The sequence below is a fragment of the Equus przewalskii genome, chromosome 15, assembly GCF_037783145.1.
Source record: "Equus przewalskii isolate Varuska chromosome 15, EquPr2, whole genome shotgun sequence".
Taxonomy (NCBI): domain Eukaryota; kingdom Metazoa; phylum Chordata; class Mammalia; order Perissodactyla; family Equidae; genus Equus; species Equus przewalskii.
In genome coordinates this window covers 32,474,980-32,493,944 of record NC_091845.1, presented here as the reverse complement: position 1 = coordinate 32,493,944, position 18,965 = coordinate 32,474,980, and the positions used below count along the sequence as shown (strand labels likewise).

The 18,965-nt window shown below is 38.4% G+C and overlaps 1 protein-coding gene and 1 long non-coding RNA gene across 4 annotated transcripts in view; one reads left to right on the top strand and one right to left on the bottom strand.

Annotated features, from left to right (window-relative positions):
• Positions 1-521: 521 nt before the first annotated feature.
• LOC139075925 (uncharacterized) lies at positions 522-17,462 on the top strand. Its single transcript, XR_011526894.1, has 5 exons — positions 522-628; positions 939-1,091; positions 5,718-6,042; positions 16,886-16,970; positions 17,145-17,462. It is a non-coding gene; the product is annotated as an uncharacterized lncRNA (long non-coding RNA).
• DNAH12 (dynein axonemal heavy chain 12) overlaps positions 1,062-18,965 on the bottom strand; it is a 213,721-nt gene continuing 195,817 nt past the window's right edge. For all 3 annotated transcript variants that reach the window (XM_070574868.1, XM_070574869.1, XM_070574870.1), the window contains 9 exons: positions 15,469-15,606; positions 13,895-14,128; positions 13,428-13,616; positions 11,276-11,379; positions 9,896-10,100; positions 4,805-4,942; positions 4,252-4,343; positions 2,630-2,697; positions 1,062-1,341 (listed from right to left, as the gene is read on the bottom strand). In XM_070574868.1, coding sequence (XP_070430969.1) covers positions 1,151-1,341; positions 2,630-2,697; positions 4,252-4,343; positions 4,805-4,942; positions 9,896-10,100; positions 11,276-11,379; positions 13,428-13,616; positions 13,895-14,128; positions 15,469-15,606 — 1,359 coding nt within the window. In that variant the 3' untranslated portion in view covers positions 1,062-1,150. The remainder of the gene's footprint in view (positions 1,342-2,629; positions 2,698-4,251; positions 4,344-4,804; positions 4,943-9,895; positions 10,101-11,275; positions 11,380-13,427; positions 13,617-13,894; positions 14,129-15,468; positions 15,607-18,965) is intronic.

The window sequence follows — 18,965 nt, the reverse complement described above, 5'->3', positions numbered from 1 at the left end:
CATTGTGTAGCTGCACCTACATTTTCTTTGGGTTATAGAGCTGCACCCTAAAGTGTCCTGGGAATCCTAAGAAAGGAATTAACTCCACGCGAGATAATAAAATTTTGACTATAATTTTGTTTTGTTGAAATGTTTTAAAATTGCTAATGTATACTAATAAGTGCATACTAAATAAGAATATTAACTACTAAAAATAATGAATAGACTACTTGGCATTTCCAATTAAAGATGAAGTAAATGCCGAGAAGCACAATATTGCCTCAGGTACATAGGATTGCCCTCCAGCCATCTTACTCCTTTTTTTTTTTCCCTGAGGAAGATTAGCCCTGAGCTAACCTTTTCCACCAAGGCTCCTCTTTTTTGCTGAGGAAGCTTGGCCCTGAGCTAACATCTGTGCTCATCTCCTTCCACTTTATATGTGGGATGTCTGCCATAGTGTGGCTTGATATGGTAGTTAGGTCCACGCCAGGATCTGAACCAGCAAACCCTGGGCCGCCGAAGCAAACTTAACCACTCTGCCACTTGGCTGGCCCCCATCTTACTGCTTTTGTATGTCAGCTTTACCGCTCAGAGTTTCCTTGTCACGAGGGTTCTGCGAGAAACAGAACTAATGTTTTAAAAATATGAGGTAAAGGGTTTAGTTCTGGAATTGTTTTAATATTTTCCTTGTTTGCAATTTATTTACTTAGGTATTTGAAATGTTCGTGTATAATCACTTCAGGTAGGTGAATGGAAAGTAAACCATGACTGAAGCTGAAGAAATGACTTATTTGTGAAAAGAGATAATTTCTGATGTTAGTTAAATTTTATCCAATTAGTCTCCCTAAATCGGCTTTTCACATACATATCAAACCAAAAAAAAAAGGAACTAAATAAAAGTTTCAAAGATTTTTCATATGCTTCAAAGAAATATTTCTTTTCACGTTTTCCTTCCACAGGTGTCTGACTGAGGTCCCAGAGGAGTCCGTCCAGAAGGCTGTACTCCACTCAGGAGTGGCGCATCAGGGAGAACAAGGCAAAGACCCTTCACAAAGACCATTTCAAAGAATGACACCAAAATATTTCGTTTTATAATATAAGTATATTTTGAAGTAAGTGAAAACAATACATTTTTTAAATCTCTTTCAGATGTTTTCTTAATTTGTCCAATTTAGTCATCCAACTGACAAAGCAGAGCGACTCCACGCTTGATCCAGTGTTGAGTGGGTTGGTTTGTTTTTAACAACATTGCGATGACAAAGTTAGTAGAATGTCCTGTAGTGGAAAGAGTTCCTTTACGTTCACTTGTCTTGTAAAGGGGACAGGTGTAGGCATTCGACTTCACAATTTGAGACTTCTTAGCTTGAAAAAAAAAAAATTCATTTGATAAAGGAAAAACAGCTACTGGTACTAAAAGAACAACTATTTATCTTGTAATAAAATGACCAGTACTAAATCTAGGATCATGACTACGATATTTGAACATTTTAAAGTTGTTTTTTTACAGTTGGTTTATAATTGTGGTTGTGAAACAAGGCGAGTGATCTCATCTGGTGCACGATTTCAGGTCTAGAGGACAGGAGTTGATTATTTTTTTCACTTTATTTTTATTTATTTATTTATTTTTTTGGACAGAGGAACTTGAGGTCATGAGGAATTGATTTTAAAGTCCTGATCACTTAGCAGGCATGAAAACACTCAAGCAGACTTGGGAGACAAGAAGTAAGAAAAGAAGAATGTAGGAAAGAAGGAATAAAACACAGCATAGATCATGGAGGAGATGCAAAAAGAAACACAGCTGCCTAGAGCTCTCCTACAAGAGACTCATAAATTAGAAGAAGCTGAAGTTACTATTTGTTTTCAGCAGGTTATTCCTAAGAAAAACACACCAACTCTTACCTACTCACAGAAAAATCTATATACAATCCTTGAAAAACCAGATATGAGATATTAGGAGTCTTTCTAAACTAAGGCCATATTTCTCATAGTTATAATTGAACTGCATTAATAATAAAAATACTTAATGGGTTGGGTGGTGATTGTGGGTGGTTTATAAATGTTTTCATTTCTAGTTATTTGAGAAAAAAAAGATTAGAGAAGAGATAGAAAACAAAAGAATGAGCCTCAGTTGTTCAGACTTGTGGAAAAATGATGACAGTAGGAGAGAATGCACAAGTAACTTTCCCAGGGGGCAAACCGACCTCTATCCCGTGTGGCTTGCAAAGCCTATGCCTTGGGGCACTTGCTGGCTTCCAGGCCTAGGAGTTTCTTATAGCCAGGAAGCTCTAGTCGCTAGCTGGAGACTATGTCAAGACTATTTTGTCTCTGAGAAGTGTGCAAAGGCACTTCAGAATCAAAATATTGACGGGAAGTTCTAGACTGAAAAAGTAGAAGTGTGGGGGAGGGGCAAAGAAAATGTTACATCTCACAGGACAAGAGCAAAAAGAGGCAGAATGATACTCCTCAAATAATACAAATGCAGCACATAAAAGGGGGAACAATATATTTCCAATGTAAACATTGTCACTATTTATTATAATTGAACAAAACCCTAATGGGTTGGAGCAGAGACTTATTTCGGGGAGCAGTTAAAAATAGCTATCGTTATCCTCCCTAAAACTCCAAGAAATTATGTTAGATGTATATTTACTTGGTTTTATCCATATGATGGGCATCAGGTCAAACAGAAGTTTGGGATATTGTTCAGCGAGCAATCCACTGTGAAGAGAAATTAACAGATGTTTATTAGAAACGAGAAGAAATTTGCTTCTTAGAAATTGCTACTTAGATATTAGTTTTTAATACAAGAGAGGACCAGAGATATGCAGGAAAAGTAATGTAAAAAAACCAAACCAACAACAAAACCAAGCAAGAGGCAAAGAAGAATTTAGAAAAACAAAAGAAAATTATGGAAAGGCAATGTGTACAAACATTGGACCAATATCAATTCCTGCCAGTTTTTAAGTACTGTCCAAGAGGCAGACACTATGATATGTGATAACATCTGAGCCTCATAATGATCTTGTCCCCATTCCTATTCCTATTTCATAGATTAATAGTGGAGGTTCAGAGAGGTTGAGTACTTTTCTCACAGTAACACAGCTCTTTAGCACCAGTGTCAGGATTCATAGATCTGCCTATCTAGAAAATATGGTTTTGTTTCCTATGCTACATTGTTTGCTTGTTTGTTTGAAAGAAGGAGGAAAGAAAGGAAGGGAAAGATTAATACATATATAAGGAAAAGTAAGTTAAAAGAAATGTCAGTAGAGTGATGAGACGAAAAGCGATAGAAATAATCAAATGAGCTATGTGAAGCTAAGTCTTCTCATAACCCTGTCTTAGAATTATCTCTGTGGAACCACTTTCTTGCTTCTTCTTAAATGATTTACCTGCCTCGGCCTTTAACCTTCCCTTGAGAGCGTAGTCTAACCCTGACTCTGGAAATAGATGACTCTGCTTATTAATGGGATCTTTGAAGAGCAGGGCTCCCAGGGAAACAGTCTCGCCCCTTCTCTCTTACTCCTATGCATTTCAAACAGGTACAACATTGCTTAGTTTCCTAAGCTAAAAGTCAGTATTTATTTTAAATGTGTATTATGTCATCAAAATACACAAAAAAGTTTTCTGTTCACCAGTAGAAATGAGAACTTTACTGAAACTGTAAACTGTTTTAAACTGAGGGGGGCCGGCCCTGTGGCAGAGTGGTTAGGTTTGCGCACTCTGCTTCAGCGGCCCAGGGTTCGGATCCCGGGGCACTGCTAATGGCACCTAATGGCATCGCTCATTAGGCGGTGTTGAGGCGGCGTCCCACATGCCACAACCAGGAGGACCCACAACTAGAATATACAACTATTAATGGGGGGATTTGGGGAGAAAAAAGCAGGGGGGAACAAAAGAAGATTGGCAACAGTTGTTAGCTCAGGTGCCAATCTTTAAAAAAAAAAAACAAAAAAAAACCCCTGAGGCACTCCCACATATTACAAAATGCACGGTATCTTACAAAACAGAAGCAGCAGGAAATACTTTCAACCTCCTTTTCTAATAGTGAGATCATTGAAATATTAACTAAAAATTGTTCAGGACCTAAAAATACTCACTCTTCAATTGCTCCAGCCTAAGTAACGATTTACGGCAAGTGATGATTTATGGGAATACTTGCCGTATTCCCTAGAAGAGGCCTTTTGGTTGCGGGGAAAGAAAAGGCAGCAGACAGCTTATCTTGCCCATGATTCAGCTACAACTGAAGAGGTCTTTGCAGTTGACATTACTGACCTTTTTCTGTCCCAGCGCGCTCCATCGAGATATAATCCATGGATATAAACGCCATCTTCCGGTGCTGTCTCAGATATATCAGCAGGAATGACCTGAAGGCAGAGGCACACCCCAGTAACGATCTTCTCCCCAGACAACTTCATCTCATAAGGAAAATAGTAGCTAAATCTTCAGAACACATTCAGGGAAATTCCACCATATAAAAGCCTGTTAAACTATACATTTTTTTTCAGTAAAATATAAATGTAAAAATGTATAGTACGGTTCTTTTTGAAGCATTTATCAAGTTTTACTGTACCTCATATTAGTTTTTGCTAAAGCAGAAGAGCAGCATTGGGTTATTTGAATTGAATATTGAATTGAATTTATATATAAGTTCTATCATAGAGATAGAAAGATGAATACTAAATACTTTCTTCATGAAAAGCAAAGGATGGAAAGAAGTCAAATTGTTTATAATGGGCTATACAGATATAAATTCTGCACATCTTCCTTGCTTAAATATATGACTTCTATATAACGATACACTGTGTAGTTTAAGGAGTTACCGTACCTCAAATTCATATCCCAGTAAATCAATAGGGATGGTATATTTTCTGGCATAATTCTGCATAGCTCCCGTTAAAAAGGCTTGGGTGAAAAAGAAACCTGAGAGCCAAAACACACAAGGTTTTCCTGAATTATACCAGTCCTATAAAGGAAAAACAAAATGCATTATGTTCGTTTTTCAATTTACACAAGTGTCACCTGACATACAATTCCTGCTTCTGCTTTTTGTGTGTGTTACGTACACTTTCCATCACAGGACACCCTTCCTTGACACCAAACACACAACCTATCCTGGCCCTCCTAATTATTTTGCCTTCTAGTTACTCTTCTTGGAAAATACAAGCTAATTTTAACATGAACCAGAATAAAACAAAGTTTGAAAGATTCAGATCTTCTGCAAAAAGCCAAATGTAAATTATTTGGTCCCACTCAAAAGCAACCATCTTTAGACATCTTACACATTAACTATAGGCTTCACGTATTGATTCCAGTTCTTGAACCCTCTTAAACTCCCTTCCTCCATGCTCACTGCCCCCACGCCAGTTCAAATATTCATGGTCTTCTTTCTGTACCACTGTGAACATATCCTTGCTTCTTCCCCTATTCCACTCAATACACCCAGCACAATGCTCTGAGACTATACCTCACCATGCATGTTTGGATCAGGTTTAGCATCCTGCATAATACTGTACTGCCCCAGCAAATTAAAGCCTAAATACCTTAGTCTCCTCTTCAAGATACTTCACAATCTGGCCCCAAATTGTATTTCCAGCTCTATCCCTTTTAATTCCTGTTCAAGCATCTGAGATTCTAATCAGACTGCACTCTTTGCTGGTCTCTTTTCTGCATTGGGTGTACATCTGTTGTTTTTTTTTCTGCTTATCTTAAAGTGCCACTACTCTTCTATCCCTCTGCAGAATGAATCCTCCTGTGCTCTCAATCCAAGCCCTTCTGGTGGTGGAACTCCAGCTCCTGGGGTGGGCAAGTGATTCGTGCCTAGCCATTCATAGCTCCAGTCTTGTGATTGACTCAGGAATGGACATGCACACAAGGTCAGAGATGCAGAGACTCTTGCTGGGACTTTTGGGGGAAAGGCTCACTCTCAACTCTTTGAAGGTGTGTGGCTGTGAGGCCAGAACTGCTGTTGCTATCTTACTACCATCAGATGAGAACCTAAGTGAGAATGAAGTTAACCTACAAAGAAATGGAGCCAAGAGATGAAGTGCAAGAGGCCGGGACCAGGTAACCATGTAGGCCCCCAGGTCAAATCCTGCCTGGAGTCACTTTATCCCCTGGACTTTTCAGCTACATGAGGGAACAAGCTTTATTTTTGCTTACGTCAAAATTTTTACAACAAAATCAATCCTAAATGATAGAGTGCCTTTCATCCCACAGCTATCTCTAAGTCCTCTCTTCCTTTTTTTGCAGTAGCCTAAACCATTCATCCTTTATACGCAGCTCAAATGCTACCTCATCCAGTAAACAAACTCTGCTTTCCTGAGCTAAACGAACTCTCTTCCTTCTTTGAATTCGCAGATCATTTTGCGTGGTGGTTGTTTATGACATATTCCTTACTATGCCATATTAGTTTTTTATTTTGAGGAAGATTAGCCCTGAGCTAACTGCTGCCAATCCTCCTCTTTTCGCTGAGGAAGACTGGCCCTGAGCTAACATCCATGCCCATCTTCCTCTACTTTCTATGTGGGACGCCTACCAGAGCATGGCTTTTGCCAAGTGGTGCCATGTCCGCACCCGGGATCTGAACTGGCGAACCCCGGGCCGCCAAGAAGCGGAATGTGCGCACTTAACTGCTGCACCACCGGGCTGGCCCCCGTATTAGTTTTTTCTTAGATACACAGTTTATCTCCCTGTAGGCTACTGGCAACTTGAAGGCAGGACTCATGTTGTAATCACCTTTTTACCTCGCAGAGCACACAACAAGGTGTTTTAGACAAAGTGAGGTCTCAATTTACATTTGTTAAATGAACAGATGAATCAATAAAATGAACTTTGTCTCCGAGTGAACAGCACACTATGGGAAGAAGCCAGCTTTCCTTCCCGAGAAGAAGAGAACAAACCACTGCCGGAGACGTTGCAACAGTAGAGGTGTTAGATCAAGAAGAGGTAGAGAAAGAGATGGCACTGGGCGAGGGCATGAGCCAGGGAGAACCAGAACCAAGCACAAGAAACAAAGTGTGTGGAAACACCTTGCTCACCCCAGGGCTCCATTTAGCCAAGAATGTCATGAGTGTCTGGGTCAGCTACTTAATTACTGTCTCTGAATCGGCTATCAGTTACTGAGTGCTTAGTACATGCCAGGCGCTGTGCTAAGAATGTTACATGCATCACCGCATTTAGTCCACAAAGTAACTCAGTGAGTTAGATATTATTCCTCCCATTTTACAGATGAGAAAATTGGAGTACAGAAAGATGAGTACCTTGCTCAAAGTCACACAGATACTAAGTGTCAGATCCTGAATTTAAACTGAGATCTTAGCCAGTGTGCCAAAAGTACAAAAAAAAGAAAAAGAAGGAGAAAGGGAAGATAAATAGGGTGAATGGTGAGAGACAGATGGAAAAGGATAGAGAACACCGGACAACTCATTTGCTTAATTTGTGAACTCTAAGAACCATTAGGAGGTGAAGTCAAGAGTCCAGGAGAAAGAAAGATGATGGGGAAACTGTACAGCTTCTGTAAGGGTAAGAGGAGAATGGGGGAGATCCATTCAGGGGAAGATTGGTGGTGAAGGATCATAAAGGTGCCCAGTAATAAGTAAGACCTTTCTTACTGCTTCAAATGGAATGATTCCAAGAGGAAATCCAAATTTCAGAAACTAGAGAGTATGATGTGAACTTTATACTAACAATAACAACAAAAAGAATATTTCCTAGAGTCCCAGCTGGCACCATGCCAGGACCACTCTAAGGAACCAAGCTAAAGACTCTTCAAGGCCCTTCAGGACAAAGCAATATATGGGAAGTATAACCAGTCCCAATAAAAGTTTCAGCAAAGTTTGGGGAATGAACTGAAATGTAAAAAAAAAGGAAGACTCTGGCAAGGGGAGGATGTAATTACCTATATGTCAGATGCTTTTGATAAGGGACAGGAAGAGGCTGGTACACACAGAAAGAAGTCAAAGACATGTTGTAGACATGGCTAGGAATCACCAGGTATACACACTCTCCCATATCAAATTAGCAAAGATAAAAAAGAACGCTAATTACTGAGAAACAGGAACTCCTATCCACCATTGATGGGGATGCAATTGAATAATTTTTCTGGAGAGTGATTAGGCAGTGTATATTAAAAGCCCTAAAAATATCCAAATGGAATCAGTTAAAGTATTAAAAGAATAAGGAACCACTGACCAAGAGGAATTTTTCTAGGAACACAAGAATGATTTTACCCTTGGAAAACTAGTGATTTTATTCAATGCAATAATAAGCTAAAGGAGAAAAAAAATCACATCATCAGCAACAAATGCTGAAAAGGCATTTGATAAAATTCAATAATTTCTGCTTTTACAAAAGAACAGTCCACTTTTACTGAATGCTTACCACATACCACAGACTGAGATAAAAGTGCCAATTTTATGGATAAGAAAACTGAGGCTATTAAGTGGCAACTCTTCTAGAGCCTAAACACTTAAAAGCCCTATTTTATACTGTTTCTTTCTTTCTTTCTTTTTTGCTAAGGAAGATTTGCCCCGAGCTAACAGCTGTTGCCAATCCTCCTCTTCTTCTTTTTTTTTTGCTTGAAGAAGATTAGCCCTGAACTAACATCTGTGCCAATCTTCCTCTATCTTGTCTATGGGACACCACCACAGCATGGCTAGTGAGTGGAGTAGGCCCCTGCCTGGGGTCCGAACCTGCAAACCGATGCTGCTGAAACAGAGCACATGGAACTTTAACCACTTGGCCGTGGAGCAAGGCCCTGTTTCTTTTGTTAGATGCATAATCTACATAAAAAGCTCCTATAAATTAATTTTTTTTAAGTCCAAAAGAAAAATGGGCCTAAGAGATAAATAGGCAATTCACAGAAGAAAATACAAATGGCAAGCACACATACCAAAGGAAGCACAGGCTCACTAATAATCCAAGAAACTCAAATTGAAACAACAAGATATGGTTGACTTATCAGACTGGCAAAAATTAAAAAGGGATGTATGAGATGGGGCTGGCCCTGTGGCCAAGTGGTTTAAGTTCTGTGTGCTCCAGTTTGGCGGCCCGGGTTCATGGGTTGGGATCTTGGGTGTGGACCAACTCCACTCATCAGCCATGCTGTGGAGGCATCGCACATACAAAGTGGAGGAAGACTGGCACAGATGTTAGCTCAGGGCTAATCTTCTTCACCAAAAAAAAAAAAAAAAAAAAGGATGTATGGGAAAGCCTGTCTGTCCACATCTTCACAAGCACTGTATATTTTATGATTAGTTTCTGCAGTGAAACAAATAATGCTTTTGTGCAATGAAAAGGCAACTGAACACTGAAAGGTCATATACCTATGTGAATTTCCAAAAGTATTTTTGGGGTCTCCCCACTCGCTACTCTCTCATAAACAACAACCATAGGATGGGGGCAAGCCAAGGATTGGGGAGGAAAAATAGTGCCCTGCCCCATGCTTTCCTGTGCCCTGAACATCCTTTATGTGTGTGTTGGGGGGTGGGGGTGGGGGGCCAGATTTCAAAGCACTCATCTTTTCTCTGTTTTATGAGATAAGAGATGAGAAACTCTGATTTTAAGACAATGGCCAATTATTGATAAATCCAAGCCTCAGGCTCTTTTTGTGATTTACTATCAGTGTTAAAATCACAAGACCAAGTTTGTGATCTCAGAGAACCACAAACTTAGAATCTTCAAAAATATAAATGTCATATATTACTTGGGTTTAGGTAAAGTAAAATTTTAATTTTCTACTCAGTACTTTGAAAGGTGTATAATTTTCAATATTCTAAACCTTTGGTTAGATTACCATGAAACTACTAATCACATTCCATTCAACTCGGAGACATTCAAGTGACCATAGCCAGTTTCTAATATCTCCCTAGTCAACCAAAAAAATAAAATTACGTATATATTATGTACAATCTTTTACCTCAAGGAAGTTCAACCGGGCTAGAAAGTCTGTGATGTAACTTCCTAGGGGTTTAAGACTTGGGTAGGATCGTTTGGCCCATATTTCCGGAACCTTTCCAACAAGCAGACTGCCTGCGAGTGCCTCCAACGCAGAGTCCATGACGACCACGCCCTTAATAGCTTTTTCAAGGTCCAATAGAGTGTTATATATAGTTCTAATTAAACTGCAAGTAAAGAAATTATGTCATCAACATATATATGGTAGGAAATATCAACATCCAGTCTTTCCAGAAGAAGAAATAGCAGGATACCATGCACAGCTTTGTGGGAGTGTTTCCCAAAGTGTGGTCACCTCCCACTTAGTAACGTAAGGTCATTTTAGATGATACTTAGATGAACATTTTTCATTTTCGTCATTACACTCATATTTTAAAATACAGAAAATAATACAACTAGCATATCAAAATTGTTGCCTTCTGGGTATTATTGCTTAGGACCAGGCTAATTTAAGAAGAGAACGATTTAAGGAAAATATCAGGAAATAATGTTAAAGGTGACATGCAAATATGGAAAAAGTTATAAAGGTGTTATGCACTGGCTGGAACTTGGGAAACGCTGCATTAAAACATAAAGCGAATATGTCATTTATGTACTTGCAAGTACTTTGCTTCCCACTGAGGCCCAGACTGGTAAGAACACCATAAAGACACCTGAAGTGAGGGCTCTAGGCCAGAAGCCTAAGCAACCAGGAGATAATATGTTACTATATATAAAAAATATGGTCTTTGTATAAGAAATACTGAATTAGTTAAGGCGTAATAGTGTTTTGATATGTTTTGTTTTAAAATGTCAGCAAGTCTGGAAACCCAAATAAACTTGGAAACACTTTAGAAAATTCATAACCAAAACAATTCTCCATTTGTTAAGCCAGTATTGAATTGTAGAAAATTCAATTAAAAAAAGTCAAAGCATCGTGGGGTTTGAATTTGTTTGCTATCATGGGGTACTTAATTAACCTAGATTGGACTCAAGAAGAAAAGGGAGGTGTATATAGGTCAAGTGGCAGAAAAACAACGAAAAGCGTGACTACACATAGGCCTAATTAATCTCATTCTGTCTTTAGTTCCTGAGGAGAATAGTGATAGATGGGTGAGAAATTAAGCTGAATGAATATTTTTAACCAGTGAAAGCAGATCTCCTTTTCATTATCATTTTTACAGTATAAAAGATACCCTCACTTCTGGAGCAGAAGGTTACACAACTTTTAAAAAAAGGGGGAAAATTCTAATGAAATGGGAGGTTTTGATCATTTTTTCTTAAAATTTTAATTCAATACTAGTATCTTTTTTATCAACTTTGGTTGGTTGCCCTCTGAATCACTGGGGATACAGATCCTTACCTGTTAAATCTTTCCATTTCTTGTACTAAAACAGTATTCATGCTCTCTTCGTATCTCACAGGATACTTCAATAGTGCTATTTCAATGTCAAAATCATTTGGTAGCTAAGAAAATAGATTTTAAACAACTCATATTACTTTCAGAATGGATCATTGGTTTCATTCGGCTATAATATCACTAATAGCTAACACTAGGCAGTTACTATGTCCTGGGCATTGTGCTAACTGCTTCCCATACATTATCTCATTTAATCCTGACCATACACTCTTAAGTGACCATTATCTCCATTTTACAGGTTAGGACATTTAAGAAAAGAGAGGTTAAATAACTGCCCAAAGACACACAGCCAGAAAGTGATCTGTTTAAATCCACTCTCTAGCTGTTTACATAGTGATCTGTTTAAGTCCAGGTATCTACCTCCAAGGCCCATGCTCTCCACCACAGGATATAGTGTTTTGCAGATGATAGACATTTTTGAAAAGTTTTGTAATTTCTTTTTATAAATTGAATCTTATTTTCCATTGATAAAACCGAGTGCCCATTTCATAACTGTTTTACATTTACTTCCAATCAGTTACCAATTGGCTCCAAATAGCTTACTTACCCTGCTGTCAAATAATTAATGTGTGAATGTAGCAAGGTTCCAGGACATAGGGAAAGAGAAGGCCATCAAGTGTCTGATTTCTATGAGGCGTCTCTGAGATGCTGGGGAAGCGATGAAGGGGACTTGGGACTGATGATCAAGCCCCAAGACATTGGAATTCACACTGCTCAAAGGGGCAAAGAAGTTTCCCAATTAGGGAGGTCCCAAACTAAGAATGTTGAACTGCCCAGAGTGTCCCAGGTGATGGCCCCTGGATGGTGCAAAAGAAGTCTTCTAAGGCACAGCAGATGGTGTCACTCAAGGACCCTTTGGCTTAGCACAACCCTCCTACCCCAGATAAGTCCCAAATGCCACTGCCAGGTAACTTTCTGTTAAGGATCTTGTAAGAGCCACCATTCTGCGAGGGTGAGAAACTTTCCCCACAGAGATAAACCACAGAAACAGTAAGGGGCCGGGGTGAGAGAGGCAAACAGCAGGAGCAGCAGTCTAGGGGTAGAAGTGGGAGGAGCCTAGTTTGCTTTCACCCGGGGTCGCAGGCCGTGCTGCTCCCCTCTGGCCGTGGCCAGGCGTGTGGTGAGTAGGCTCTTCCTAAGGAGTGGTGTAAGGTAAGGCCACCAACTGTGAGAGCAGAGGAGAGGCACTGTCCCTGGGCTTTCAAGGCAGTTGGACTATGGGTCAGGTTCTGCTCTGTCAGAGTGCCTGACATTGAAATATGGGGATAGTTATAGTATTTAGGAATTTAGGAATTGGGAAGATATTGGGACCATAATCTTTTTAAAAGTCCCCTTAGTAGTTCTTTATTGAATTTATGACACAGAAAAAGAGGTGAGAATAGAGAGTATCATTCCTCTTTACCTAGTAGGACTAAGTACATTGGGCTGTATTATGAAAAAAAAAAAAAAAGCTGTAGCAGCTAATTTAGTGCTGATCTTATCTCCCCATGCCTCCTTCTTCCTAAGGTATAGATTAAAAGCCACTCACTCCTTGAATCAGCAAGTTCACACCATTTCTTCCATTTTTATTTCTTTCTTTATTTTTGAGGAAGATTGGCCCTAAGCTAACATCCGTGCCCACCTTCCTCTATTTTTTTATATGTGGGATGCCTGCCACAGCATGGCTTGATAAGTGGTGCTAGGTCTGCGCCTGGGATCTGAGCCAACAAACCCAGGGCTGCCAAAGCAGAGTGCATGAACTTAACTGCTGTGCCACCGGGCCAGCCCCCCCTCCATTTTTAAAAAGTAGGTCCATTATCTTTGTTTAGAACTGATAGTAAGTCATATGTTCATTAGCTCATCCACAGCTATAGTTACTAAAGTGCCAGGCATTTTGCAAAGCACTTTAAAGTCATGATCTCTTTAATGTTCACAAGAACCTTAAACAGCTGGTACTATTTTCATCGCTTTACAGATTTGAAAACTAATGCTCAGAGAGGCAAAAATGTCTTACTCAAGGTCATAATGCTGCCAAATGGAGCTTTCAGATTGCCATTTCAGTGCCACTTTGATTTGTTTTATATTATAAGCAACATATTTTAAGCTAAACATTTACCTTGTTGAGAATATCTCCGGTAATTTCTAATAGAATCTGGTCAGCACTTCCTGAGGATCCTGTCTGTTTGGAGCCTCCCTGGGTGAGCAGCAAGGACTCAAAGAGGATTTTCGTTTGTTGAAGATCTTTGGAGATATCAACATTTTCATGTAATCCAAATATCTCAGGGTGTTGAGTAAATGGAAGTTTCTGCCAGAAAACAGATTCAGCAAGCATCACGTTTTCACTGGATAGATCAATTCATAAGGTAGACACAGGCAGACCAAAAAGGTTAAAAATCAACTAAACATCAAACAACGGAGGAATCAAACTTTTCCAATTTTCAGTAATTACTAGAAACAAAAGATATTGGAAGTTGATTGAAACCATAATACTTGTCTGACCCTATATCTTAATGTCCCTATTTCAATTTGCTTTTTAGAAAAATCACACTTAAATCTAAGTCTATTTTTGGTGACATTAGTTACCTTAATGAATTCAATGTACTCATCATAGGTGCCTTTGGGAGGTGCAAAATAGTTTCCACTAGGAGAAAACTTATAATGAGGGCTTTCAATTACGTGTGAATTATAAAAGTCAGCCAGCATGGTTAAGAGGAGACGTCTGTCCCAATCATCTGTCACTCTTCCTCCATAGTTACACTCCCCAGTCAGGTAAGAGATGGCTTCAAATGGAACTGTATCATATTCATTTATAAATAACTGAAACAAAGGAAAAATGAAATAATGGAAAAACCTTAAAGTCTTTCACTTCATTTCCATTTTAAAATGGGATTAAATATCTATCTATTTATCCATCCATCTATCTATCTATCAATCATCTATCTATGTGTGTAGACACATAGAAGTGGGGTTGAAGGAATTATCATCATAGTTGTCTTTGGGTGACCTTTATGGGGCTTCATGTCATAAAGGCCCTCATCACTGAAAAGAAGCAGAAAAATACTAATATTCTGTGGTTGTCTAGTTGGATTAATATATTTGGTAAAATATGACAGAAATAATCGAAAAGTATTGGAGTTGGACAGACCTGAGTTCAAATCCTACCTCAATGGGCAAGTTGAGTTCTTAGCTTTGGTTTTTCTCCAAAATAGGGATAATACCAACCTTACAGGGCTGCTATGAGGATTAGAATTAATATAAGTAATGTGCCTAGTTCAAAGTGTGAGTTGGTAGAGTTTGCTGTGGATATTTATCCTTTTTATTTTTATTTTTTGGAGGGGAGCTGCTGACCGAGTGAAAGTCTCACATTGTGAGTCTAGAAAACCTGAAAAAGCTGGCCACTCACTTTCCCAGCATCTCTTACAGTAAAGCCTAGGCCCATGACCTGGGCTTGGTTACTCAGGTGCATCCCGCCCAGACTGAACTGGGGTTTAGTGTGCGAAGAAGCAGGGACAGTAAAGAGTCTATTGTGATGACATCAGAGTGCCTGCAGTAGACCAGAGTCTGTGTGGCAGCCATGTGAGCTGTGGTGTCTAATGCTCAACAAGGGTAGAGGGGCTGCTCGTACCAGACATGCTATGACTCTGGATATGACTCTGGATGCCTGGGCTCTCCAGCCGTCTTGGTGAGTCTGTGACCTACCCAATATTCTTTCAATAAATTCCTCTTCTACAGTCTGTTTCTGTTGACTGATAGAGCTAAAGTGTAAATTTGAGTGGAGGAGAAGAGTGGAGGTTAATGAGGACCTATGTAAAGCCAACACTATGGAGGGCTCTGCAAGAAGCAGAAAGAACCAGGGTCCTTAATGACACTTTTGCTGAATCAACCAACTCCAGCACCTGTCCTTTCTCTGCACTTCTTTTTATGTGAGATAAGTTTCATTATGGTTTAATCCAGTTTGAATCAGGGTTTCCATTATTTGTAGCAGAAAAAATCCAGAGGGAGATAGTGCTTCATGGATCATAATTATTATTACTATCTACCCACTTATTTATTTAGTGGTGTTGGGGGAATTGAATAAGTTATTCCAAGCAAAGAGAATTGCCTAGGGCTTGATACATAGCGATCCTTCACCAATGCTAGTTCCTTTCTAATTTTACCTGTAGTTGTCGAATACTGATGCGTAAGTCTGATTCATTAAATCCATATGGAATATTCCAACCAAGAGGACCAAATTTCTTCCTCTCTTGCACAAGGGCATGAAAAAAACAAACTCCAAACAGCAACTTCTCCCATGCCTTTAGAATAAAAGTTATACAAGAAAAAATTCTGATCATATTTCCATCAATAAAATGAAACGAATCAATGACCTTTTTCATATAAGATTCTATGATCATATATCTCTACAAACTTCTATTTTAAAAAGACATGCTATCTAAAATAATGCTTACTATAAAAAGAATTAATCTTATGACTTAATCAAAACCTCCAAAGCTAGACAAACTGCAATTATGTTACACTTTATTAAAATGCAATAATGCCACCATTTACCAAAATATGGGCTAACAATACTTGGGTATTGTTCATAGATATTTACAACTTCAATACTTTAACGTTATCCTGTAGACTCACCAGCATATGCTTGAGACTACAACTGCAGGAGAATAATTAATCATTATAATAAGAATAAATCCCAATATATAGTTCCTGATTTTGTGACTTTCCATTTGGAGATCATTTTTGAAACCCTTGTTTATTTACTCTGTTCTGACATCTTTACATGTGTGATATGTATGTCACGTGGGCCTCTCACTAAGCTTGGAGTGATGCCCTGGAGGATGGCCATCCATCTCATTGAGATCCCCTCATGTAAATTTCAAGGATGCTACCTTGATGGTTTAAGTTAGACTATCTCAGACATAGCTCCAAATGCAGAAAAAAATCCATCCAGCTATTTTCATGTGATGCAGTAGTAGAAATTTTTTCTATAATATTAAAATGCAAGTACACCATGGCTTTACTGAATAGCTATATTCTTTAAATGTTGTACATAAATCAAAGCATATTTTAAATATACTGGATGAATGCTGTTGTGAAACATTTAATAGGGGAAAAACTTTTTGGCAATGAGAGTAATAACATAATTTACATATATTTTCACATAATTGGGTTTTCTTAAGGAAGTGATAATCCTTCCACATTTTTGGTCTATGCTTGTGGGCCAAGAAGGCCCCTGTGGCATCAGAGAAATCTTGGAGACAGAAAGCAGAAACATGCATAGTTGGGGTGAGATGCTCTCAGCTGAAGATTAATCTGAACTCACAAAGAACTGCCTTCTACAGCTGTGGCTGAAATTAAATATGAGCTGAGGAGATGTGACAAGGGACATCAGAAGAATTTGCCACAGTCCTGTTATTTAGACTTTTTAAAAAAGAAACAAACTATATATTCTAAAAAACACAAATATTAAGAAATATTTTCTTAAAAAACAAACAAAAATGTCTTTTCTGAAGGCAGGTGTTTGTTTGTTTTCCAGTAAGCGTTTCTTCCAACTAATTTCTGAATTATGTTTTCCAGGGTACATTTTGTGACTAAGCCAAGGGGGCAGCAGGATGCTGCCTTCTCTACCTAAAGATGATACCATGGACCCAGCATCAATGGGGTATGCCTTTTGGTTTGTTTTCTATGATGTGGTGCTGGATTGTGCTAACTCATCCAAACTCCTTAGCAAGGCATATGAAGATTTTCAGTTTACACAGTCTTGCCCCAATATTCCTTCCCACTGTTATGTCTTACTAATTTAGCCAAAATGAGTTACTCATTGCTCTTTCAACAGGTTTGTCATAATCCTGTGCCTTTACACATACGTCTTGGGCCTACTTCAAATGTCAGTTCCTCAGTGAAGGTTTTTTCAACGTAACCAAGAGTTAGTCACACACAAGTGGGAAGAAACAGAATGAACTGGGTACCAAATCCCACCTCTAACACTTACAAGCTGTATGACCTTGATCATTTACTTGATTTACCTGAACCTCAGTTTCCTTATTTAAAAAACAAAGTTGTGATAATAACATCTATACTACAGGGTTGTTGTAAGATTTATGTATTTAAACTACCTGGAACCTGCAATGCTCAATAAATGCCTTTTCCCTTCCTTCCTTCCTTTCTTTGTCCTCTCATAGTTCATCATAGTATCAAGGCAGCGGTTCTCAACCTACTTAACATTTGAATTTCTCTTGTTACTTGTTTGCTTGGGTTTTTGTTGTTGTTGTTTTAGAAATAAAATGTGGAAACTTTAAGCAACGTAAGCAAAAGAAAAGGCATGTAAATAATAATATTAGCACTAATGAGAATTAATGCCTGGCACTGAGCTATAAGTTTTCTATGCATTTCACATTTAATCTCCACAAAAACTCCATGAGGTAAATATTTTACTCTTATTTTACAGAAGAGGAAATTGAGACTCAGAGAGTTTGTGGCTACCACAGAAGTTAGTCAGGATTTGAACTCAGGTCACCTAATCATGGTGCATGTGAACGCACTGAAACATATTCCCAAGCACACCGCCAAGCCCATAGGCACAAGCAGTAACAGGCCTTCCTTGAGGCGTTGAAGGATGAGGTGGTTTGTTTGGGGCAAAAGGGTGGTTATGACCTATAAAGAGATGTTTAGGGGTGGAGAGGAAAAATATTATCCTTGAAAATATGGTGATTTATAGAAATTAATTTTTTATATACACCTTAGTTGTTGTTGTTTTTTTTTGTAAAAATAGACAGTATGGTGTATAGAAAGCACAGAATGAGGTTCAGAGCTTTAGTGTGACCTCGAGTGAATTCTTTACTTTTTTTAATTGTCCTAATTCTAAGGTTATTAATATTTCTATTTTATTTTGTAGTGCATGTGTTTTCTTTCTTTCTCTCTCTCTCCCTCCTGCCCTCTTTTTATTTCTTTATGTTTTTAGAGACCAAAAAGGGAAAAATATACCAATGGAAAATTACTACTATGATCTAGTATACCAAGTCTTTATAATTAACAATTCACTAGAAAAGGTAAGTTCAGATGAATAGATAAGTTTAGTATTTTTTTCTTTTGTTTACTTAACTAACATTTAACCATAAAATATGTCTTCTTTTCTGCTACTCTGTTTCCTCTTATTTTTCCTTATCTTTTTTTAATTCCTTCTTACTTTCGCCCTCATTGATAAACAATTAGTGCTTGGCATCAGATTTGTGTGTATGTATATGTGTGTTTGCACCTTTTTAGTCACTTAGCTTCTCTCTACTTGATCTTCCCTGCATATCTAAAGATTGGCATTAACAATATTTAATTCTATTAGATTACCACAAATATTCATTTTTGTGGACTTTACACACAGTGGCTTTTGGATCAGAGCATTATATATTTTTGCCAGTTTTGCTAAGATATTCCTTTTTTTTTCCATCTTTTTGACCCCCTTCACTCATTTCTCATCAGACACCATACCATCTTCTCCATTCTACTAAGCTCTCTTTCTAGCTAAAACCACCAAATATCCCCCTTTTCTCCCCGAGTTACAAACAAAATTATTCCTCAGAACTAGGGGCACACAGAAAGTGTCAGTAAGCAGGGAGAAACTAGCTGGCTTCCAAAGAATTCAATCCTTTATCTTCAATATTAT